The following is a 25807-nucleotide window of genomic DNA, read 5'->3' as shown; positions in this document are numbered from 1 at the left end:
CCTTCATGTGTGAGCCATGAATAAGGGGAGTGGTGGCGTGGTCTGGGATGCTCTGCCTACCTTGGGTCTCGGCTTCATCACAACCAGGCGCGCCAATTGCAGAGAGAGAAAGAGAGAGAGAGAGAGAGAGAGAGAGAGAGAGAGAGAGAGAGAGAGAGGAGAGAGAAAGAGAGAGAGAGAGATAGAGCGGGGAGGGCTGGGGAGCAAGAGAACTAAACAAAGTATAATAAAAGAATGAGAGAGAGATAGAGACAGAGGGAGAGAGAGAGAGAGAGAGAGAGAGAGAGAGAGAGAGAGAGAGAGAGATAGAGAGAGAGAGCGGGGAGGGTTGGGGGCAAGAGAGGGGGAGAGAACTAAATAAAGCATAATTATATAATGCGTATGGGGTGCACATTCAGATCCAGAGAAAAGAGTAAGCAGGGCACGAGACGTATGGCAATATGCAGCAGTGTGTGGGCAGATGTGCATACATATTACAGAGTGTCAGTGGCCCAGTGCCATTGCTGAGCACGGAGGTGCCGGAAGGCAGACAGAAGGTAGCCCTGTCTCAAGCTGGTAGTTATGCATGTCGAGACGGACGAGAGAGAGAGAGACGAGTGGGTCGAACATGGGCTGGTCGGGGGGCTTGAGAGGGAGGCAAGAGCTGACGAAGTGGGCTGGTAGGATTGGAGCACAGTAGCTTGTAAATGTAGGTGCAAGCAGCTACCATGCGCCGGACAGACAGGCTTTGCAGCATTGCGCCGGGGCCAATCAAGTGGAGGGCTGAGCGCTGCGTCTGGTCAAGTCGCTGCAAGTGACAATCTGCTGCGCCCATCCAGACCAGTGGGCAGTACTCCATTACTGGGCGTACAAACCCACAGTACACTGTAGCTCGGCTGCGAGAATCCAGGAGCGGCGAGGCCTTCCGCAGGAGCCGGAGACGCTGGCGTGCTCTGATGGCGACGGTACGGAGGTGGTTGCGGTGGGAAAGTTGGCTGTCCAAGGTTACCCCAAGAAGCTTGAGGTTACTCTCTCCATTCAGGGGAACACCCGCAAACTGTACTGCTGGGAGGTCTCAGGCCGGGCGGTGATGGTCAATAGTCATGGCCTGGGACCTGGCTGGCTCGAACGCAATTCTCCAGCTGGTGCCCCAATTCACAAGGGCATCGAGAGCATTTTGCAGGACTGTCGAGCTGTGGTCAATGGTATCCATGGTGGACAGGCACTGAAACAGCGTTGTGTCGTCAGCATAAGCGGTCAGATCTACACTTGGTGGGAGGTGGTCATCGGCATCGTTCGTGTAGAGGAGGAACAGTGTCGGTCCCAACAAGCTACCTTGCCGAACACCGGCTGTGATGCAAGTGGCGCATGGAGTGGCTTGGACATATTACACGTATGCCGGATACCAGCCAACCTAAGCAGTTGTTGTTTGGATGGTTTGGCAAGGCTCGTCCGGCACAAGGTCCTCGCCTTCCGCTCAAGGACCGTGTTCATCACGACCTATGCTCCTTGGATACTCCATGGTTTACAACAGTCCAGGATCGACCCTTGATGAGATCGAGTGTCGTTGATGTTGTGTCTCTACCACCACCATCTAAGCCACCTGTGCACTGCAGTGTTTGCGACCGCCATCTTAGTGAGTCTGGGTACACGCGGCATAAGTGCAGTGCGGCCCGTCAACTTCCTGTCAGCCAACAGCCTGGTGCAAAGTCGTGTCAACGTTGTGGTAGATGGTTCAAGAGTGCTGGTGTAGTGGTGGGCTGAAAGTACATAAGTGCCCTCTCGGCGCAGGTTTCTCCCAACAGCCTTCGGACTGTGTCGATCCTGCACCTCGCCTAGTGCTTCAACACCAACATTGTTGCCCATTCCACTGCCCGTCATGTGACTGGTGCTTTCGATCTGCTGCTGCATTTAAACGGCACAATTGCGAGCGTGGCAAGCGACCAACAGCGAGGGAGCGTCTTGAGTTCAAGTTCTGCTGTGCGTGCGGCGGGAGATATCGCAGACAGCAGGATCTGCAACGGCATGAGGCCGGATGTTCTGCCGCAACGCCGTGATGCTACCCCTTTGTTACCCTCCACATGAGGGCGGCTTAGCCGTTTAATGGCAGGCTGCCAGCTGTATGTCAATGTCAAGATGTGTATGTGTGTGTGTGTGTGTACGTGTGTGTGTGTGTGCGCATGCGTGTGTGTGTTTGTGTGTGTGTGTGCGCATGCGTATGTGTGTGTGTGTGTGTGTGTGTGTTTTTTTGTGTGTGCGTATGCATATGTGTGCATGCGTACATCTGTGCATTTCTTTGTGCTTTCTCCATGACCAGCTGACTGCAACTACACCATAGCCAACCTGGGCACTTTCATCTTAACTCACGGCAGCCTTCGCACTCTGCAATGTCCACTTGGCCACAAACCTGTTGCTCCGTTCACCATCATCTGTGGCCTGAAGGCCGAGCCATCCACATCGCAGCCTCAGTCTTGTACACCAATGACCTGCCCTGACATTGGGGCCGGTCTGACAAACTACAACTTATCACCGACCAAGATCAATGTGAACTACTCCCGGGCTGGACTGCACCCTGTCGGGGCCAGCGCCTCAATTTTCTGCGACCCATCCAGCAACGAACGTCTAGAGCTGCAGGTGCCGCCCCGCTTGCCACCGTTGGCAGCAATGCTTGTGTGCACGTTCCGAACCGACCGCATTATGGAGGAAAATGTATGGGTTCCCAGCCCCGGCTCCCCGTTCAGTGACGTATCGGGCGTGCAGTGCTCGGGTAAGTTTTGCACATTCTTCACTCGAGGTGACCAGTGACTATCATGCTGTGTGAGTGAGGGAGGGGGGGGGGGGGGTATGGTGACAACAGCCGCAAGTGTCAATCCTGGGACCAGGGATCCTGGGCATGGAAAACCGATATGCCAGGAGGTTTCCCCTTCGGCAACACACCGATACAGGGTAAACTTTGGAGCTCGGACATTCTCTGGAAATTAAGGCCCTATTTCTTTGGATACTCACAAGGGATCAGCCTTTGTTTAGCAGCATTTTTTCTGACTTCCCGCCGGCTAGTAGCTTAATCACGCCAAGTCTCTATGATGTTCCTGTCATTGTCCAGATTTTCATGTTGTGCAGGCCTAGCCGAACCACCCCAGTTTGTTAGGTTACAATTCTTTAGCCACCAACACATGGTTCCAAATTTTGATGGCATTTGTAACCGCCATATCGAACACGAAAGGCCGTGATAGAACCGGACCAACCGAAAACTACTTCTGGCGGTCCTGGTGTGTGTGTGTGTGTGTGCGTGTGTGTGTGTGTGTGTGTGTATGTGTGTGTGTGCGTGGTGGTGGTGGTGGTGGTGGTGGTGGTGGTGGTGGTGGTGGTGGTGGTGGTGGTGGTGGTGGTGGTGGTGGTGGTGGTGGTGGTGGTGGTGGTGGTGGTGGTGGTGGTGGTGGTGGTGGTGGTGGTGGTGGTGGTGGTGGTGGTGGTGGTGGTGGTGGTGGTGGTGGTGGTGGTGGTGGTGGTGGTGGTGGTGGTGGTGGTGGTGGTGGTGGTGGTGGTGGTGGTGGTGGTGGTGGTGGTGGTGGTGGTGGTGGTGGTGGTGGTGGTGGTGGTGGTGGTGGTGGTGGTGGTGGTGGTGGTGGTGGTGGTGGTGGTGGTGGTGGTGGTGGTGGTGGTGGTGGTGGTGGTGGTGGTGGTGGTGGTGGTGGTGGTGGTGGTGGTGGTGGTGGTGGTGGTGGTGGTGGTGGTGGTGGTGGTGGTGGTGGTGGTGGTGGTGGTGGTGGTGGTGGTGGTGGTGGTGGTGGTGGTGGTGGTGGTGGTGGTGGTGGTGGTGGTGGTGGTGGTGGTGGTGGTGGTGGTGGTGGTGGTGGTGGTGGTGGTGGTGGTGGTGGTGGTGGTGGTGGTGGTGGTGGTGGTGGTGGTGGTGGTGGTGGTGGTGGTGGTGGTGGTGGTGGTGGTGGTGGTGGTGGTGGTGGTGGTGGTGGTGGTGGTGGTGGTGGTGGTGGTGGTGGTGGTGGTGGTGGTGGTGGTGGTGGTGGTGGTGGTGGTGGTGGTGGTGGTGGTGGTGGTGGTGGTGGTGGTGGTGGTGGTGGTGGTGGTGGTGGTGGTGGTGGTGGTGGTGGTGGTGGTGGTGGTGGTGGTGGTGGTGGTGGTGGTGGTGGTGGTGGTGGTGGTGGTGGTGGTGGTGGTGGTGGTGGTGGTGGTGGTGGTGGTGGTGGTGGTGGTGGTGGTGGTGGTGGTGGTGGTGGTGGTGGTGGTGGTGGTGGTGGTGGTGGTGGTGGTGGTGGTGGTGGTGGTGGTGGTGGTGGTGGTGGTGGTGGTGGTGGTGGTGGTGGTGGTGGTGGTGGTGGTGGTGGTGGTGGTGGTGGTGGTGGTGGTGGTGGTGGTGGTGGTGGTGGTGGTGGTGGTGGTGGTGGTGGTGGTGGTGGTGGTGGTGGTGGTGGTGGTGGTGGTGGTGGTGGTGGTGGTGGTGGTGGTGGTGGTGGTGGTGGTGGTGGTGGTGGTGGTGGTGGTGGTGGTGGTGGTGGTGGTGGTGGTGGTGGTGGTGGTGGTGGTGGTGGTGGTGGTGGTGGTGGTGGTGGTGGTGGTGGTGGTGGTGGTGGTGGTGGTGGTGGTGGTGGTGGTGGTGGTGGTGGTGGTGGTGGTGGTGGTGGTGGTGGTGGTGGTGGTGGTGGTGGTGGTGGTGGTGGTGGTGGTGGTGGTGGTGGTGGTGGTGGTGGTGGTGGTGGTGGTGGTGGTGGTGGTGGTGGTGGTGGTGGTGGTGGTGGTGGTGGTGGTGGTGGTGGTGGTGGTGGTGGTGGTGGTGGTGGTGGTGGTGGTGGTGGTGGTGGTGGTGGTGGTGGTGGTGGTGGTGGTGGTGGTGGTGGTGGTGGTGGTGGTGGTGGTGGTGGTGGTGGTGGTGGTGGTGGTGGTGGTGGTGGTGGTGGTGGTGGTGGTGGTGGTGGTGGTGGTGGTGGTGGTGGTGGTGGTGGTGGTGGTGGTGGTGGTGGTGGTGGTGGTGGTGGTGGTGGTGGTGGTGGTGGTGGTGGTGGTGGTGGTGGTGGTGGTGGTGGTGGTGGTGGTGGTGGTGGTGGTGGTGGTGGTGGTGGTGGTGGTGGTGGTGGTGGTGGTGGTGGTGGTGGTGGTGGTGGTGGTGGTGGTGGTGGTGGTGGTGGTGGTGGTGGTGGTGGTGGTGGTGGTGGTGGTGGTGGTGGTGGTGGTGGTGGTGGTGGTGGTGTGTGTGTGTGTGTGTGTGTGTGTGTGTGTTCTCTTGTTGCAGATTCTTGTGAGTTCTCTCTGGCCATTCCGAACGGCTACCTGGCCAGGACACGAGGTGGACAGCCGGCCGACGTAAGATGCAACCCGGGCTATGCCCTGCTCAGACACGGCAACATCACGTGTGGTGGTGCCAGCAGTCCAACTAATGCCTTTTACACCTACACGCCTCTGGCTGACGGCAGCCTGCCTTTCTCCTGTGTCTGTGAGTAATGACTCCAAGTACCTTGTTTATGCGGACGGTTTCGGGACCGAACACTCTCTGTACCTACTAAATGTCCTTATGAACTCCTCTGTCCATTCACAAAGGCAGAAGAGAATAGAGACAACCGGCTAGGTCATTGTGACAACAATGCCCGTGTGTCTTGTGGAAATAGAACTCTAATGCATTGGGATTGCCAGTCAATGCGTGTCCAGTCTTGCACTGCTATGAAACCAGTCAGAACATGAAAAAGCGTGATATTTGCAACCGTTCCGATTGCGGCATTCTATTGGAAATTGCTGTCCGGATGGTTGACGGAAGATTTTTTACATGCTTATGTTTTGTTGTGTTTGGTGACATCTGCCATGTGTCTAGCTATCGACCCTTGCCAGTCTGCTTCATGCCCGGGGAATGCAACGTGCACGCCGCAAGGTGTCGCCGCCTACAAGTGTAAGTGTCCCGCTGGGTATTACCACAACGCCTTCTATGGTGCTTGCGTGGATATTGACGAATGTAAACAGCCAGCCGCCGCCAGAACACTGGCCTGCCACGCCAACGCGTCCTGCGTCAACAGCGAGGGATCGTACTATTGCGAGTGCGATCGCGGCTTCGCCGGCAACGGAGTGACCTGTGCGGACAAGAACGATTGCGACAAGCGTGGCACGTGTTTGGAGAACTCCGAGTGCATCAACACCCGCGGCTCATACAGTTGGCAGTGCAGAACCGGTTTCTACCACTACGGCGCCGTGTGTCTGGACCTGGATGAATGCCAGACGCCGGCGAACAACACGTGTGACGCGAACGCCGCATGCCGCAATACGCTGGGATCACACGAGTGCTCGTGTCTGCCGGGATTTACCGGCAATGGCACGCAGTGCGATAACGTGGTCGAGTGCCTCGGCGGCGCGAGCGTTTGTGCCGCCACGAATGCGGTGTGCACAGACCTGTTCGGCTCTTACGAGTGTGAGTGCAAAACGGGATACACTGGCAACGCTCACACGAATTGCACCGACGTGAATGAGTGTAATGTCGTGGGCACCTGCCACGAATCAGCGCAGTGCATGAACAACCCGGGCAATTTTACCTGCACATGCAATACAGGTTACAGTGGAGATGGACAGCAGTGTACTGAAATAGATGAATGCTCAACTGGCACTCACAAGTGCCATTCTGATGCTGTCTGTAGCAGCAGTGCAGGAAACTTTACTTGCAGTTGCAAGAATGGTTTCTTTGGCAATGGAACGATATGCCAAGACAAGGATGAATGTGGTGGAGCTGTACCAGTGTGCAGTGTAAACTCTGTATGTGACAACCTTCCTGGTTCTTTCCGTTGCAATTGCCTTAGTGGTTACTTGAAGATTGGCGTATCTTGTGTGGATGTCAATGAATGTACTAATAGTTCTTACACTACCACCTGTCCAACTCAGTCAACGTGTTCAAACACCAAAGGAAGCTATGTGTGCATCTGTCATCAAGGATATAAAGGTAAATTCATTTTGATGTAGGTTTTCCGACACCCACGGTCAACTGGGTACTCCCTACTCGGAGTGAGGGTAACATGGATGCAGCTAACGAGGTTCGCCCCCTTGTCGGGCATGGGTTGTGAGAGTTACCACATCACCCACACCGTTAGGTGCTGCATCTGCCACCCTGGTATCACAGGCATTGTGGTAACCTGGCAAGAGCGAAACTTCCTACAGTCCATTCATTGGAAACTGGCATCCTAACTTGTTGGTGTCTCCCACACATAGTTGCAGATATCGTAAAAACAACAGTACATCCTGCATTGTGTGACCCGTGCAATTACTCCTTGCAACATTTGAGGCCACAAAAGTCCAAGAACAGGGCAATAGAAATTCAACCAGGTTTTACAAAATTAGGACAGGTATGCATGGAGAAGCAGATCCAAATCCCAGATTTGTGAGATTTAAAGTGGGCTTTTGATCCTCAATTCGGCCCAAATCCGACTTTCAAAAGCAAGTGGGACAGTTTGCGATGAATGGACTGTAAGCTGGTTGTGTGTTCTCAACGCAATTGTATAGACGTTTTTAATGCGGACATGCTAACTTTGCTTCACTTTGTTGTACTGAAATCATGAAAAAGTGTTTGCTTTTTGAACCTCTTCATAGATTTGAGGGATTGACGAGGGGAAGTCAAGAGATCATATTGATTTTACCACCAGCCCCAGGACTCGAATGAAGGCACTTCGCCTTTTGAAATTCCTTACTGAAGTGAAGCAGGCTACATGCACAGATGTGATGCAAGTAGATTTTGTGTCGTAGGAGTAGGAAGCAAGTTTTTTAGCTCCTGCCTTTCCTTCTATGGAATAGCCTTTCGGCCACTTTTTGTAAATATAGGTGGACTTGGAACAAGTCCCAGCCCTAATATGGTGGAGAACTCAAATATGGACCTGGCCTTGATGCTGGATGGGGAGATTCGTGACTTGGCCAAAAGGTCAGGACTTGCAGGTGTGGACTCGTTGGCCCGACCGGACCTTGTACTTCAACTTCGCGCCATGGACATCGGCAAATCAGGTATGCCAGCGCTAGTGAGCTCTATCAGTGCACTGTCCTCGGCTATCACTGCATTAGCTGTGGAAATGGTCTCCCTCAGGGAGGACAGGGATAGGGAAGTTTGAGAAATGAAAGCAACCTCCAACTGGCTTACACCCAAGCCACAGCCACTGCCTCAGCATGCCTTAAGAGAGCTGAAGATACCCATGCAGCAGCCATCCGGCGAAGGCTCGCAGCAGGTGGTTTATCCAGTCGTGAATGGTGGTCCACTGTCAAGCATGCCGGTGGGTGTGGGCGTAGCCATGACATCCCTACCCTCAAGGAGGAAAACGGCGCGGAGCTCACCACCCTTAAGGACAAAGCAGAGAGCTTTGCCCGCTACAGCATCGGTTCTGTGCACACACCATGCGTGACCTGACGCAGAACATCAGACGTGAGGTCTCGAATTTCATTGTGGCGAATACTGGGGAATCCCCCAGTACCAGTACAGCGAATACTGGGGAATCCCCCAGTACTGCAGGACAAGGCATGTGTGACGTCAAAGTTACCATGGCCACATACGCATCCTGATGGCAGGCGTGCTGGTGTCCGAAGATGGTACACCTTGAGGAAGTCGGGAGTCCAAACCTCATCGCACAATCTACAAACCCGAGTACAATGTACAGTAGTGTAGCTAGTTCAGGTACTAGAGGGGCTGGCTGGCTGGGGTGAGGGAAACCCCCGTCACTCGTATCGGACTCCCTTCAATGCACACTCTACCAACCGTACCCGTACTTCCCAATCACCGACACACGTACACCAGACCTCATCACGCACTGAAACACCACCGGCTGCACCAACCAGATCAACATTGGCTACAACTAGTACCGTACAAGTGAATATACGGGAAGCAGTTAGGATCGCGGATGGCTGGGCCAAAGTTGTACGGCGTCGGGTCACGTCCCGGTACGTGAAGTCTGTGGCTCTAGCTAACCCCAACATCCTCACAGGCGTAGACCAAGTCGCAAAATCTGTGTTCTACATAGGCAATGCCAACATGGAGTGTAGCGCTAACGCAATCACTGACTGGTGCAAGGACCGTGAGGTTGAGGTGCTCAATTGCAGTATCAGCGAATCCCGGACCTTTGGTACAGCATATGCACGACTGACTGTCCCAGCGCTGGATGAAGGCAAACTACTCAGTACAGGATTTTGGCCGGAAACAATTAGCCACACCGGCGTCCGTAAGTGGCGTTTTGACGACGGTGCCAACGTGACTGAACGTGGTGGTGATAGTCCCTCGTCATAATCATGTTGTCTATGTCTTTCCTCAACTTGCATGCTACCCCATTCTACCCAAGATCAGAATCCGACCTAACGCTGATAACCATGAATTGTCGGTCTCTCGTCAATAAATTAGCTGAACTTTCGATTGTTCTGGAGAGCACTAAGCCGAGTATTGTTTGCCTCACGGAGACCTGGCTGTGCCCATCGAATTCCGTGCATGTACCGGGCTATTCCTGTTTCAGAAGAGACAGACCAGCACACGAGAACAGAAATGCACACTATTTCACTAGAGGATATGGTGGTGTCGCCGTGCTCGTCCGGACTGATGCTTTTCAACATAATATCTCCACAGACCCGACCTGCAGCGTCAGGGCTGTGAATCTGCCTGGGCGGAAGTTAAGTCTCAATGCACCCCTAACCCTATTCTTATAATTATGTTGCATGTATCGACCCCCTTCCTAAACGGTGGAACAATAATTGTCCTTCTCGGATATGCTGTTAGACACTATACAGTCCTCTTGCTATGACGAGTGTGACTTCTTCCTGACGGCGGATTTTAATGCCAAGCACAATGATCGGTGCTCTTCTGACTCCACCTCTACAGCCGGCACCAACCTACAGACAGTTTTTTCAATGCTTGGGCTCCAACAACTAGTGAGTTTCCCAACATACACTTCATCAGCGGGTGCCAACTCTTGTTTTGACTTTTTGGTAACCAACAAACCCTTACATGTCCTGTCAGTCGATCATGCAGCACCTCTTGGCACATCTGATCATCTGCAGGTTGTTTGTACGCTCAGCTATACATCGTGCTCGACACCACAAGCGACTGCTAAATCGTCCCTCCATCCCCAGGTATAAACAAGTACCTACCCGTGTCTGGCAGGTTGTGAATGAAGTCTAGGTCGGACTGGTCATTACTTCATCGGCATTCTGATGTTGAGGATGCCATTGTCCTGTTTGATGCTTTACTACAGTCCGCATTCCATCGTCATCTGTTGCCTTACAAAGTTATTCCGCGGACAGGAGACTACATTAGGCCTCGTCCTACTATGCGGGATGCATCCCGACCCTGGATCATTCCAGACCTCAAGTGCGCTGTGAAACTGAAGCGAGATTTGTATAGCATTTATAGGAAGTATCCAACCAGTGAAAACTTCATTGCCTTTAAGCGCAAGCGTAACGAAGTGAAATGTTCGTCACGTACCCTCCATCGTCAATATATACAATCGGTTCATGCCACCCTGCCTTCCCATGATCGCCCTAGTCTCCATCAATTTCTCCGCCATCTCCGTAAGAATTGTAGCCGGGAGCCGATCCGATCAATGACACCTGCAGAAGGCACGGCAGCAACAGATCCCGCAGACATAGCAGACATATTGAACACGCAGGTTACGTCGTTTGGACTTCCTGACGACCCTACGTGGCCTATACCACCACTCACCCATTCACCCTCAATACCTGCGTCCCTCCTATCATTGTCGACTGGTACAGCCCAAGTGAGGAAATATCTCCGCAATCTGAAAACTGGCAAGTCCCCTGGTCAAGACGGAATTACCAACCAAGTTTGGAGAGCTCTTGCTCCGTCTGTTGCCTATCCTGTGTCGATTATCTTGAATATGTCATTTCGCGAGGGGAAATTCTCAGCCATGTGGAAAATTGCGGTAGTCGTGGCCACCTACAAAATAGAGGACCACGCACCACCCCCAGCAACTATCGCTCTATCTCATTGCTCTCTACTTTATCAAAAGTGTGCGAACGTGTTGTATATGACATCCTTTATGATCATGTTCGCGCTTCACTTGCGCCAGCACAGTCGAGCTTTTGTCGGGGTGACTCCACCAGGTACCAGGTTACTCGCCTTGTGCAAGACATCCACACCGCTCGGACCGCCCATACCATGTTGGTTTAGTTTTCTTCAATCTTGCAAAGGCCTTCGACACTGTTTGGCACAGGGGTCTCTTAGCTAAGCTGCGAACAGTGGATCGCATTGATCCCAAGGCTATCGGCTGGCTCTCATCATATCTCTCTAACCGACATCAGCTTGTACGCCTCTCAACTGTGTTGTCGGAGCCTTTACCCATTACCTCTGGAGTCCTCCAGGGTTCAATCCTTGGGCCACTGCTATTTCTCCTGTATATTAATGACCTCCCCTATATTGCCCCTGGTGTCAGCCTTTTCGCTGACGACACAGCTCTGCTTTGCTCCCATGCTTGCTCTATACGACTGCATGAAACTATGCAAGATAGCATTGGCAGGGTTATAACCTGGATGCACGATTGGAAGTTGCAGCCAAACGTTGATAAAACGGCAGCTATGTACATTTCCCCTTCTCCCCCTTCCCTGCCACTTTGTTTTCCTTCCTCAAGTGTTGCTATTCGTATTGTTGAATATCATAAGCATCTTGGCGTTGCTATGGACTTTAAATTGTCATGGTCACCCCATGTGCAGTATGTCTGCAAGCGCACAAGCTCCATCCTTGGGGCTCTTCAAGCCCACTGTAGATATCTTCCTCTTTCTTGCAAACGCTTGTTTTATCCTTGCTATTATATTGCCCTTACTTGACTACTGTGATACTGCTTGGTCTTGCATAACTACTACTGTATTGAACAAGCTAGAAACCCACAACTGCATGCTCCTTAAAATCTTATTCAGCAAAGACCGTCGCTTTCCCTCCGCTAGCCTTTACGAAATTGCCAAGATCAGTTCCCTTTCCACTCGACATAAGTACCATCTCTGTGTTCTCATACATAAAATATTACTACTGAAGCTGAAGAAATCCAACGCCCAATACGAAGTCGAATGGAGGATAAAAGATCGTGCCCGGGCATACTCCAACATCACGAAGCGGTGTTCCCTCTGTACCAGAGAAAAGTATCACATCCTGAACACGCTAGGGTCACCGTCCAGCCTCAACAAGCGCTCCGAAATGGTGTCCAAGTGCCGACACGAGAACCAGGATCTCCTAAAAAATCACGGTGTCACCTAAACATGTCTCCACAGCCTCCTGCCCACTCCATTCACGTTCACACACCTTGCTCATAACACCCTGCCCACACCAGCCTTACAGTAAGATCGGGCGCCGAAGAACGCAGGGGCTCGAGCGCAGCCTAGGAAAGTTCTTTTAAAATTTTTTGATTCTAGCCAGACCATTCTTATTCACACGCGCGCGGCGAGTCGAGTGACGTCATGACGTTTGTCATGTACATGTAGTCCAATGTAGTACTTCTAAACTAGTGGGTGTCGTAAATGGGAATGACTGTACATGTAGCAGTTACTGTTTACACGTGTACATGACATGTACTCACCTCCCATACATCTACAATGTAGATGTACGTGTAAATTCGCAACTTCATGTAAGTACATGTATGACAACGTACATGTAGTCGTAACTCAGTTAAATACTGCACTCATGTGGAAATTCCAAATTTTAAAAGTGTTCTTAAATCTGATAATTCTAGCTTGGACTGTTCTTAAATTTTGCCGGTTTTCCAGCATGGGTGTTCTTCGGCGAGGTGTTCTTCGGCGCCCGATCTTACTGTATCCATTTACACTGTGCTATTATCACACTGCTAGCTCTACAGCCTCCTGCCTACAACATCCACACGCATTGTTCACCACCTCCTGCCCACGCCAGCCACACACTCCGCGCTAACACTGCACTGCTAGCCCCTGCCTTCAACAACCACACACTCTGCACACAGCCCCTGCCTAAAACACCACCGCTACTGCGCTAGCCCCCCACAGTCTCACACAGCTTTTTTCCACCCTCTCCTGGCATATATACCGGCATGGTCGGCACCCGATCTTCATGTTGCCTGATGATTGCGTAAGCATGAAACTTAAAGTAGCAGCAAACAAGCCTTGATTTTCCTTGTTGTTCTGTTGTGTATTACGCTCTGCCTTTGTGGTGTTGAGCACTGTCAGCACTCTGGGTACGTCCTTCGGTAAAATATTACTATATAAAATACCCTTGCATATGCAGGCTTATAATTGGTTCTCCGAAACACGGAATACCCGGAATTCATTCAGTCTCCCACGCGCTGCCTCCACCCTATTCACTAGATCCCCGATCTTTGCTGGCTACGTGTTTTGGGCAACATTACCAACGCAGGCCAAGACCAGCACGTCGATGGATAATTTTGTCGCTAAAATCTCTGCTCAATTATAGGTTTCATGTATTTGCATGACATCCTGCTGGTTTGTCTCCTCCTTTGCCTCCTTTGCCTTCTATTGGTATTCTTTTATCTGTTTTACTGCTGTGGTAGGCTTTCACCCTTGTCTCAGTTTTACTGGCCGTCATCATGATGTGCCATGAGATAATGATTATAAATACAAAAAAAAGTACTCCACATGCGTGTACGGGACAGTCCCCCCGGTAGTATAAAGTAGTGGACAGTGGACCGTGCTAACCTTCTATACAGACATGTGCAATCATGCACTAGTGTGATATGATGTGAAAATGAGTCTGAATTCATTGATGTGAAAATGAGTCTGAATTCATTGATGTGAAAATGAGTCTGAATTCATTGATGTGAAAATGAGTCTGAATTCATTGATGTGAAAATGAGTCTGAATTCATTGATGTGAAATAGCTCCCGGGCCCAATTTCACGCCCATGTTCTGGGCCTTCATTAAACACTTCCGCTCGGGGCCTCATTGCGGGCTCTTACGATGTTACCAGACAGTACGGAAACCATGGTGATCACATTTCCCGGCTTTTGTTGTTATGCTGCCATGCCGTCATTCAGAAATGAATTCATCACTCCTGTCTGCAGCTACGGCACCACCGACCAAGAAGGGAACAGATAGCCGTAAGAACTCTGAAACAGTATGTTTGTTTGTTTTTGCGAATTTCAACCCACAGGTCAGTATGATTGATATCGGCATGTTCCTTGACTTAAATGGCAGTGACTAAGATTCATTGTGCACTCATGACAACAAAAAACATTAGCTTCCAGAATGTTTTCTTGTGACTATCAATAGTTTAACCCTTTCTCTGCTGGCCTAGTTCTCCCCCTGCCGGCTAAGTTTTCAGCGCACATACTTTCACTTCAAACTCTGCATGCACGTCGACGAGCAAAATCTATCGCCATTCTTGCATTCATTGATGGATTTCCACGATCAATAGCTTGTTTGAAAGCCCTAAGCCAGGCGAAGATTCCCTGGCAGTGATGCGACAACATGGCAGCTGAACTCGACCCGGGTTGAAATATCTCATGTAAACACAGCCTTACAGACTTTCAACCTGGGCTGAACTCGACCCGGGTTGACATTTCTCATGTAAACACAGCCGTACAGACTTTCAACCCGGGCTGAACTCGACCCGGGTTGAAATTTCTCATGTAAACACAGCCTTACAGACTTTCAACCCGGGCTGAACTCGACCCGGGTTGAAATTCCTCATGTAAACACAGCCTTACAGACTTTCAACCTGGGCTGAACTCGACCCGGGTTGAAATTTCTCATGTAAACACAGTCTGAAGCGGGATTCACAGAAGCTTTTTTGAGATGCGACACGCGATGCGACAGGCACGAAACCGGGAAAACCCCAAATCGCAGCCTTGTCGCACCCCACGCAACTGCTGCAACTGGGCCATCGCAGGCCATCACAGAAGGTGAGCTTGGCTCAACTTTTGCGATGCGATGCGATGCGACAAGCGATTCGGCGTACGATTTTGACCTTTTCTACAGCAGAGTTGTACAAAGGTTCAAGAGTTGCCTTTAAATTTGTACAAGTTGTGTCAAACCGCGCAAATATCATGGTGACGTAGCCAAATCAGCAAGATGTTGTCGCATCACTGACTTCTTCTGTGAATGGTATTTCGCGAGTTCGCATTGCACGCATCCATCGCAGATCGCGTCGCATCGCGTGTCGCATCGCAAAAAAAGCTTCTGTGAATCCCGCTTTACACGAAGATATTTGAATCTTATACTTGGTCCGCGTCAGCGATATTGTCGCTTATCTTTCAGCTTTGTTTATATGTCGCCAAAGCTCACTCGGCACACGGCTGTTAGCTGCACTTGGATCGCGGCAACTTAGTTTTCTGCACGTGAACCATGAAAATCAATGCATGCTCATGCATAACCAGTTAGCTGGCCTGCTCGCCCACGCATTTGACAGGTAACAATTCCATCAAATTTGAGATATCGCTTCGTTCTAAGTCTCAAAACAGTTCTAAAGTCACCAAACCACGCTGGTAATCGATGGCTATTCAATGTTAACATCTTCAGGAAGACTTCAGCCGTTTCCCGAGAGTTTGGGCATCGTTGCCGTTATTTTTCACGGTGTTCTTCTTCCTCCTGTCTGGAGCTGCAATTGCATCCTGGAATTATTTGAAAGGTATTTCGTGCGGGCTGTGGGGGGGGGGGGGGGGGGTTCCAACAGGCATAAACTGACATCGCCATAGGATAACTGGTAACTTTCACCCTTCAAGGAGGTAGAGCAATGAGAATTTTTTTGTGGCGGTCGTCCAATTTTTGTGGCGGTCGTGGCTGTATTTGTGCACTTCCAAGGCTTTAGTTCTGCCTGATACTACTCTCTACTGTATGGGAATCGTTGTTTAGGCACATGTAGCTGTCTTATTTGGTAGATCTGCTGTTGTCAATCACTTGGGACACTTTGTCCAGCCTATTTGTCTTTCGTTTCGTGCCATCTATTAGTTTTGTGGGGTGCCTAGGCCTGTATTTGTGAAGTTCTCGAGTAAAGACACTAATTCTTGACTGGAGTCACGACTTGAATTGTATTTGCTGGGCGAGTCCTCGTTCATGCAGTTGTCCTTATATGGTAATAGTCAATATCTTCTTGCTGGACGGACTAGCAGCTAGAATAGGGATGACCAAATGGTCCAAGTGTGTACTAGTACACGATTATTGTTTCCATCATCGTGAAATGAGCGTTGTGGAATTGCAGTCGTCTGCCTTTGGCACTGAGGACATGAGGAGAGTTGATTGTTACTTCTGCTCAGCAATGAAGCGATCATCAGCTCTCTTTGTTCTAATTATTGAGAGGATATACCGGCATCGCAATCAAGTAAAGATTAGGCAAACCTCGCCAACCTCCAAAGAGAGTCGAAGATATTTTCTCCAAAATGCAAAGACGATCTTTGTGAGTTTGTGACTTGCATTTGCGTGCATACATGAGCAAGTCACGGACCACGGCACTTGCGCGGTTACCATGCCATCTCAAACCGACGCCATCTTTCTAAGTTGCCGCTTCTTGTCAGCTGTGGGCAGCCCATTTCATCCCAATTTTGGTTAGTAAGTTAGTTTACTAGTACCTGAAAGGTCTAGCTACAGTTCGAGTGGATTTCGAGAGCGACGGGTGGGTGATTCTGATTGATCTTGTTACGCTGTGCCGGCAAGAGCAGCGCAAGCCACAAGAAAGTGATCGGCTACTCGGAATCAGCTCCATTTTGCTGAACGGCCGAGATCGCTCACCTTAGGGATCGCTCATCAAGCTGAGATCTCAGCTCCCTTACCTCCAACTCAACGCTCGGAGTATCCAGCGCGTTCGTGGAGATTTGCAAGTACGAGTACTGTACGTGTCGTCGTCGTCGTCGTTGTTCAAAAATAAATCTTGCAAAGAACGGCGTCTGATTTGAACCACACAGGCTGTCGTACTGCCCACGCGAAGTCCTATAGAGAAGGCGACCGTCACGATCGACGTCTGTTTAGAAAATAGCCAGGCAGCGGAGAGGAAGAGAGGTGAGCTTGCAAAAGCAAGAGAGTCGAACCTGAGCAAAAATATTTGTCACCAGCGGAAAGAGCAGCGACGAAGAGGACCGAAAAAAGTATGAACCCTTCCTTGGGCAATAAATTCCTGAAAGCTAGTTGTCATTCTATACCTTACCGTCCATCGTACCAAGTTGTATCACTTCAAGTGCACGCGTTCATGTCCAAAGTCTAAGTTCAAATTGTCGAAAGATATAAAGCGACAATATTGCTGACGCGGACCAAGTAGTATTGTACCGTATAATGCAGCTCAGTCTCAAGCAGGGGACTATAAAATTACTACTCCCTGTAGTCAAATGCGTGCCGAGAAAAGAGAAAGTTACTTTCGCAAATCACTGCAACTTCGCGTCCAAGTTTTCGAAGTTTCGAGCTTTGTTTTAGGCTGTGTTTACATGAGAAATTTCAACCCGGGTCGAGTTCAGCCCGGGTTGAAAGTCTGTACGATAGACAAAAGAGGTGAGCGTTTACATGAAGTCAGTTGACCCGGGTCAAATACTGATATGCCGCCAAAAGTCCACTTCTACAGTCCTTTATGGTCACGTGAATCCGTTCGCGCGAAATTTGCATCTGCAGTGCCGTTCAAACCTGGCGCGAGATACGCACAGAAGTACGTTTGTACGATTTTCTTGACCCGGGTTGATTTCAACCCTCCCCTTGGGGGGAGGGTTGAAATCAACCCGGGGCGAAATTTCAACCCGGGTCAAGCGCAATGCGTCATGTAAACGCGCCATTCATTTTATGCACATGGCGGGTTGAAATCTGACCCGGGTCGAACTCAACCCGGGTTGAAACGCCTCATGTAAACACCGCCTTATACTCATTCCCAGACTCGAATTTTCTTTCGAACTTTTGCGTTGCTTAAGGTCCTTATTATTATAGAAATGATTGTGCTGTGTGTATGCTGACACTCAATTTGTGTGCATTATTTTCAACATGACTCCAAGTTGTGGTTGGTTTTGTGGCCGAGCCTATGGAGTAGGTGCATGCATCAATTTGTTCAAGTGAGGAGATTCAAGCGTGCTTCACAAGTACTTCAAGTATGAAAATAGAGAAAGGCCGTGATTAAAATTTACCGTATTTTACCGGTTGTAAGTCGACCCCCGTATCTGGAGGTCTCGATTCTGCGTTTTAAAGTTTTCACCCAAAGAAGCACCACTAACCACTCCCTGCTACTATGTATCACATCAACAAATCTTGTAAACATTCCTTATTGGAGGGTATAACTTCCCAATCCTTGAAAAAGGCCACTAAACTGGCAAAAATGTGTACACATGGTGGTCTAGTGCATGCAGTGCAGGTCATTTGTTTGTAAGATACTGATAGTTCCCGGTTATAAGTCGAATCCCGGTTGTAAGTCGACCCCCACCCTTTCTCCTTCTTTTTTAGTCGTAAAAGGTCGACTTACAACCGGAAAAATACGGTAATTATAATATAGAAGAAGAAAAGAGTACCAAGGAGCGACAAGTTGTGCTATAATAGCCACTGAAACCACCAGTTACTTTACAATCAGCTCATGTGATAACATTGCACGACACTGACCAACGGTACTGACGTTCTACACCTAACTAGCAGATTGTAAAGTTACTGGTAGTGTTCATGGATATTCCAGCGCAACTTGTAGCTCCTTGGTCCTCTTTTCTTCTTGTAAATTAATCCTTGGCACCAAGTCTAATATAAAAGTATAAATTTTGATACAATTTCCATGCCGTTTTATTCATCAATGACTTATATGTACCATTTCTGTACTGGAGTATACAAAGAACTAACTGGCTATCACTTTTGTTTCCGTACCCAAACTGTTCTCATGGACGTCCGTCAGTGAGAAGTTGACTATGCAACCGCCGCGCAAACCTGCAAACGGCATAATGGCGATGTCCTCAGCGCAACGACATTCAATGCAAAGTGTACGCCTGGCCCCAGGGATCCTGCCTGGCTGAGCGGCAGAGGCTATACAAGAGCTGACAAACGACGTGTAGAGTACTCTACACTGGTTTATGGATTGTTTTCAGCCCATCAGCTTCGTGCTATATGTGAAATGTGCAAGTTCCTCATTGCCTGCTGTCCAGCATAGCAAGTTGCCTTCGTTTTGGAGGGAGGGGAGGAGGTTCGAGTACGACGAAACGAACGATATTCGTTTCAGAGATGACGAAAACTTTTGCAACGGCCCCTTAGTTTCTCTCATGCTAGTACAGTCAAATAAACCTGTGCTAACATATGGGCCAGTGCATGTGAAACTTGTCTGCGGGGAAACCCATTTTGTTCAGAATTTTGAGAAAATCGCTCGGAAAGACTTTTTCCCTGTGTCATGATACTTTCACCGGGCTCTGGAAATTTGAATGATTCTAGCTCTAAACTGCAACGCCACTGTCAGAGATGATAATGAAGAGTATGCTGTACTTTCTGTTCATATCGTTTTGACTTCAGCTTGTGGACGCACTGCGGGAGATAATATCGCCAGCATAACAGTGGACGGTATTGTCGTTTGTAACCCTGGATATGTCTACCCCCATCGTCAACCAGTGTGCGAAGGAACGACACCGGTTTTCTCTTGTGTTTGTAAGTATAGCGATGTGATGCTTCCCTGACATGATTCTTTTTTCAATATGAGCCCATTGCGCATCGCAAAATATGGATGGTATGAGGAATGCATGTGAGTACACTGGGATCAGCAATGCACTGTTTAACAACCCCAGATGACCATGCCCAGGTGGCTGTCTGGGGGTGTTTAGGGTACAAATTACGTCAATGTGCAATGGGCTTATTGTTAATGATGTCATCATTTGGCACATCTCAAACAGACGTAGTTGAAATACATGCAAAGTAGAGAATACTTGCAGACAGTCTTCTCCTTTTTCCTATTGCAGTGCGTGCATTTCTTTGTACGCCGGCATGTAAGGCTCGCTTGCATGCAGTGGGATCTCTAAAGGTATGCCAGATAGATTCCCAAAAGTAAAATGCTACGTGTCTTATCTAGCTTGATTTCACAGCCGTTTACCCCTCTGTGCCCGAATCTCGAGAGAAATGTGTTCAAAAACAAGCTGAAATCCTCATCACAAGGAAACACGTGTATACTGTAAAACCGGAAAGTATAAAGACCAAAAAGTTTAATGTTTCTGTAATTTTGACATGATTACGTGCAGAAGGTTTAACGATGGCTACCTGGCCACCCACCTGTATGGGCATCTTTACACAGACATCTAGCGATAAGGTTTTTTCAAATAATGAAAAATAATTGGTCCAAAAAGTTTAATATTTCTGTAATGTTGGCATGATTACGTGCAGAAAGTTTAACGATGGCTACCTGGCCACCTATCTGTATGCGCATCTTTACACAGACATCTAGCGATTATGTTTTTTCAAATACCGAAAAATAATTGGTCCTTAAAACGTTAGCCTTTGTGACTCGTTAGACATTCCGGCTTTGCAGCAGTTGCGACGCTTTAAGACTACGCTTAACAGTGAGCGTCGTTTGATATAGCGGAATTAGGTAGCATTAAGCGCTGAATAGCCAAACACAGATGCACGTTAATTCTTTTTGTAAGTTGTGTGTGTGTTGCAGGCACGGCAGTGGTCAAACGGGGAATTTCCCTGTGACTCATTATTGTGTGACTCATGGTGGCAGGGTGCATTTGACGTGGAAAACGATGAACAAACATGTGGGAACCGACGATTTTTGTGGAGTTGGTTGCAGAATCTCGCTCATGCGCGATAGTTCGGTGCGATTCTGTTGGTCTTGTTGGGTATCTAGTGGCAATATCTTAATAGAGGAGATTCATGGCATTCCGAAGAGACTGAGGTGATGAGATTCCAAAACATCTTGTTGGAATCCTTGGAAATTGTAGCCGGACTGAAAGTGGTCAGATCTATTCGTTTCATCATTCGAGGTCTAACATTAGCTGTACTTATATTTGAAGCTCCTCAATGTGTACTTTACATGCTGATACCGTATTGTCAGGAGTATAAGCCGCACTTTAAAATCACCAGGAACTCACCGTGAATGGTCATTGCACCTTATACTACGATGGTCAAAGTAACTATGGCAAATGAGGCAGGTGTTTGCAGCTCGTGACAGTAAATCTTGGTCAGGCTTGAGTCATTGTTTCACTGGTTCCTTCGCAAACCCACACTGACATTAGACACAACCATTGGAGGCATCGATCTATTTAGAAGACTGTATTACAAACATGTTCTCAAAACACCATTGAAAACACCATCAAAAAGAACAAAGAACGGAGAGCTGGGGACCCACATACCCGGCCCCGTATCGGACACACAGCCAAAGAGGATGAAACCGTAGCGTCCCCACGCTTGACTGGCAAAGAAAACAGCAAGCAAAGAATATCGGCCAGCGGACGCAGTTCAAACATCTTCAATGACACGCGCAAAGCAAAACACGTGACAGAAAATCATGCATGTTGTCATCTGCACTCATGCGGACATGCAAAAAAGGTCAAGTCGACACAAAAGCGAGAGCCGCAAGAAACAGCACAAATAATTAACATACAGCGAAGAACTAGAAAGGAAGATTTATAATTATCGAAGAACAAGAACGTATTGTAGAGTCCTAGCGCAACTGCCGGAGAATGCTGGCACCCACCAGACGGGTGGTGGCTGCCCCTGCCAGGGAGATAGAACGAAAACTGAAGCAGAGGAGCCATGTTACAAATAGTGAAACGCATAAGGTGAGAATAATCGAGCAGTGTCCAATTACGACATACTGAGTAATATACATGTTAAACGAAGACAAACACTAACAAATGGAGAACGTTCCAACAGTCTTTATACCCCAGTGAAGTTTATTCTGCGGAGAATACGGTATTGCTTTCCATGCAAAGATACTTTGAAGTTGAATCTTCCAGTCGTCACTCCTAGATCAGAAAATTGATAGCACCTCCGCCCCTCTAAAAGCTTGGGTATGAAATAGCCTGTGATCAGTTCCAAATCTGGCTATGTGTTTTCATATTTTTGTACACTTCAGATAACGGCACGGACTGCGTCGATCACAACGAATGTCAGGATGGTGGCCATGATTGCCATGACAACGCAATGTGCTCCAACACGGCAGGAGGTCATGATTGCTCATGTTACCCAGGTTATGAAGGTCCAGGCACATGCTGTTCAGATGTGGACGAGTGTGCAGGTGATCTTCACGACTGTTCGTCGGATGCCACTTGTCAGAACAACATTGGTAGCTTCAGTTGTTCATGTACTTCAGGATACAAGGGTAATGGAAAGAGTTGTGTGAATGTTGAGGAGTGCCTGAAATCACCGTGTGACGAGAATGCCAAGTGTACGGACACCGTTGGAAGTTTTACTTGTGCATGTAAACATGGTTATACCGGAACAGGAAAGTTCTGTGTGGACATTGATGAATGTTCGAGTTCCAAGGCCAACATGTGTCACAGTGATGCAACATGTTCAAACAAAAAGGGTTTCTACAATTGTACGTGTAATAGTGGTTTTCACGGCGATGGCATAAACTGCACAAACATCCGTGAATGTTCCAATTCATCAACCTGCACCTCGAACTCTAGCTGCACAGATAATGTCGGTTCGTATACATGCAAGTGCGATAGTGGTTTCTCAGGTGATGGGATTTCATTATGTTCTGATGTGGACGAGTGTTTGGTGATAACCTCTTGCCATGCTGATGCAATCTGCACGAACAGTGAGGGAAAGTTTGATTGCAGTTGCAAAACTGGTTACAGTGGAGATGGACAGCAGTGTACTGAAATAGATGAATGCTCAACTGGCGTTCACAACTGCCATTCTGATGCTATCTGTAGCAACAGTGCAGGAAACTTTACTTGCAGTTGCAAGAATGGTTTCTCTGGCAATGGAGAAACATGCCAAGACAAGAATGAATGTGCTGGAGCTGTACCAGTGTGCAGTGTAAACTCTGAATGTCACAACGTCCCTGGTTCTTTCCTTTGTAATTGCAGTACTGGCTACTTGAAGGATGGAATATCTTGCGTGGATATCGATGAATGTACTAATAGTTCTTACACTACCAACTGTCATGCTCATTCAACGTGCTCAAACACTAAAGGAAGCTATGTGTGTGTCTGTCATCAAGGACACAATGGTAAAGCTATTTAACTTAGGACTTTTTTGGTACTCTAAGGGGCGTAGCTATCCATCTTTTAAACAAAGAGCATAAGTTTCGTCTATGGGTGGGTGAGCCAAGGGAAGTTTCGTTTTGGAAATATTGATATGAGAGACATCAAGGCATTCTTGCTGTCAAGTCAATCTTTTTTTGGGTGGGGGAGGATCCTAACTAAACTTTTTCGTTTCGAGAAAATTATCGATATGCTGGATAGCTGCTAGCTGCACTCATATCTGTCTTATTTGGGGCAATCCAAGACCGGGCACTGCCTATACATTCGCACTTTGCAGCACCAGTAACTCTGAATCGCATGCGTCTCAGTGGGAAAGGGGCAGGGACCTAGCAAATGACGTCACTATTCCTGCCAGAATTGACAAACGAATAGTAATTATTGTTCCAATAAGACTCCTCGACAGGGTGCCAGGCAGACCGAGATGGCCCCAACTTGGAAGTCCGGATATCGTTCATATGGGGTTCCCTTGTTTTCCGGAATGTAAGCCGCCCCCTCATTTTTTCTACGAACAACAGACATCTACTCTATTTATCACCGTTAATTTAATCAGCGGAGTATAAGCCACACCCTCCCCCCCCCTTTTGGGTGGTGAAAATTGAGTGTGCAAAGTGCCGCTTAGACGGTATCCTCTGTAAGGTGATCCTTGATCTTTCATCCTCGATCATGGTGGCGTTACAGCGGATGCGGTAACACTCTACCTCTAGCCGAGTCTCACGGGAATCGTGAATGTGTTCTGCCTGGTGCGGTTCTTATGTTCTTGATGTGTTGAAAGGTAGGCCTGGCGCCATACTATAAACGGGCACAATTGAGAACCAGACGCTTAGGGAAATGCTGTTTAGTCTGGCGCAATCTTGTTGCATTCAGGGGCGTAGTCGGTTCCGCAGTTTAAGGAAGGTGCAACGCCGCTTACGGTATATCCGCTGGTCCCCCTTTTAGAAAAGTGCAAGGCCGCTTACAGTATATCCGCTGGTCCCCCTTTTAGGAAGGTGCAAGGCCACTTACGGTATATCCGCACCTTTAAAGGCATGGAGAGATAATGGACTATACAGCCAGTCTCAGCTATAAAGCCATGGGTTTCATAAATGGGAGGTGCACGGCATATGTGTAGGATGGCTGGTGCATGTCATTCATGGTCATTATGAGCATGCTGAACCAAGGTCGGAATTGTTAGGGGGTGCACGGGTTGGGATCCGCATCCGGTGCATCAACCCCCCCCCCCCCCTGAATTGTCGAAAAGTCAGTGTAAAATGCAGCAAGGTCGAATCATATTGACCTATGCACAGACCATCGCCAATTGCACATTTTAAGACAATTCAATAATATGAAACTGAGTGCTGGTCATATGTGATCATGTTTTTGTACACTTCAGGTAACGGCACGAACTGCATTGATCACAACGAATGTCAGAATGGCGGCCATGATTGCCATGACAACGCGATGTGCTCCAACACAGTGGGAGGTCATAATTGCTCATGTGACCCAGGTTATGAAGGTCCAGGTACCTACTGTTTAGATGTGGACGAGTGTGCACGTGATCTTCACGACTGTTCATCGGATGCCACTTGTCAGAACAACATTGGTAACTTCAGTTGTTCATGTCATTCAGGATACAAGGGTAATGGAAAGAGTTGTGTGAATGTTGACGAGTGCCTGAAATCACCGTGTGACGAGAATGCCAAGTGTACGGACACCGTTGGAAGTTTTACTTGTGCATGTAAACATGGTTATACCGGAACAGGAAAGTTCTGTGGGGACATAGATGAATGCTCAACTGGCGCTCACAACTGCCATTCTGATGCTATCTGTATCAACAGTGCAGGTAACTTTACTTGCAGTTGCAAGAATGGTTTCTCTGGCAATGGAGAGACATGCGAAGACAAGGATGAATGTGGTCGAGCTGTACCAGTGTGCAGTGTAAACTCTGAATGTGACAACGTTCCTGGTTCTTTCCGTTGTAATTGCTTTACTGGCTACTTGAAGGATGGAATATCTTGCGTGGATATCGATGAATGTTCTAATAGTTCTTACACTACCAACTGCCATGCTCATTCAACATGCTCAAACACCAAAGGAAGCTATGTGTGCGTCTGTCATCAAGGACACAATGGTAAAGCTATTTAAGTTAGGACTTGTTTGGTACTCTAAGGGGCATCCCTATCCATCTTTTAAATGAAGAGCATAAGTTTCGTCTATGGGTGGGTGAGCCAAGGGAAGTTTCGTTTTGGAAATATTGATATGAGAGACATCAAGGCATTCTTGCTGTCAAGTCAATCTTTTTTTGGGTGGGGGAGGATCCTAACTAAACTTTTTCTTTTTGTGAAAATTGTCGATATGCCAGATAGCCGCTAGCTGCACTCATATCTCTCTTATTTGGGGCAATCCAAGACCGGGTACTGCCTATACATTCGCACTTTGCAGCGCCAGTAACTCTGAATCGCATGCGTCTCACTGGGAAAGGGGCAGGGACCTGGCAAATGATGTCACTATTCCCGCAAGAATTGACAAACGAATAGTAATTATTGTTCCAGGAAGACTCCTCGACAGTGTGCCAGGCAGACCGAGACAGCCGCAACTTGGAAGTCCGGATACGGTTCGTAGGGGGTACCGTTTTTTTCCGGAATGCAAGCCCCTCCCTCATTTCTTCTACGAACAACATACATCTACCTTATTTATCACCGTTAATTTGATTAGCGGAGTATAAGCCACACTCCCCCCCCTTTTGGGTGTTGAAAATTGAGTGTGCAAAGTGTGGC

The 25807-nt window shown here is 49.1% G+C and overlaps 1 protein-coding gene across 1 annotated transcript; it reads left to right on the top strand.

The window, feature by feature from the left end:
- Positions 1–1069: 1069 nt before the first annotated feature.
- Positions 1070–25175, top strand: LOC135821809 (fibrillin-2-like). The gene is made up of 6 exons (XM_065334806.1): positions 1070–1235; positions 2297–2746; positions 5225–5425; positions 5798–6811; positions 21914–22924; positions 24424–25175. The coding sequence occupies exons 1-6, from the start codon at positions 1070–1072 to the stop codon at positions 25173–25175; spliced, it is 3594 nt and encodes a 1197-aa protein (XP_065190878.1).
- Positions 25176–25807: the final 632 nt, after the last annotated feature.

The sequence above is a fragment of the Sycon ciliatum genome, chromosome 7 (genome assembly GCF_964019385.1).
Source record: "Sycon ciliatum chromosome 7, ocSycCili1.1, whole genome shotgun sequence".
NCBI lineage: Eukaryota > Metazoa > Porifera > Calcarea > Leucosolenida > Sycettidae > Sycon > Sycon ciliatum.
The sequence above is the reverse complement of the archived record's forward strand: the minus strand, read 5'-3'. Positions and strand labels throughout refer to the sequence as shown.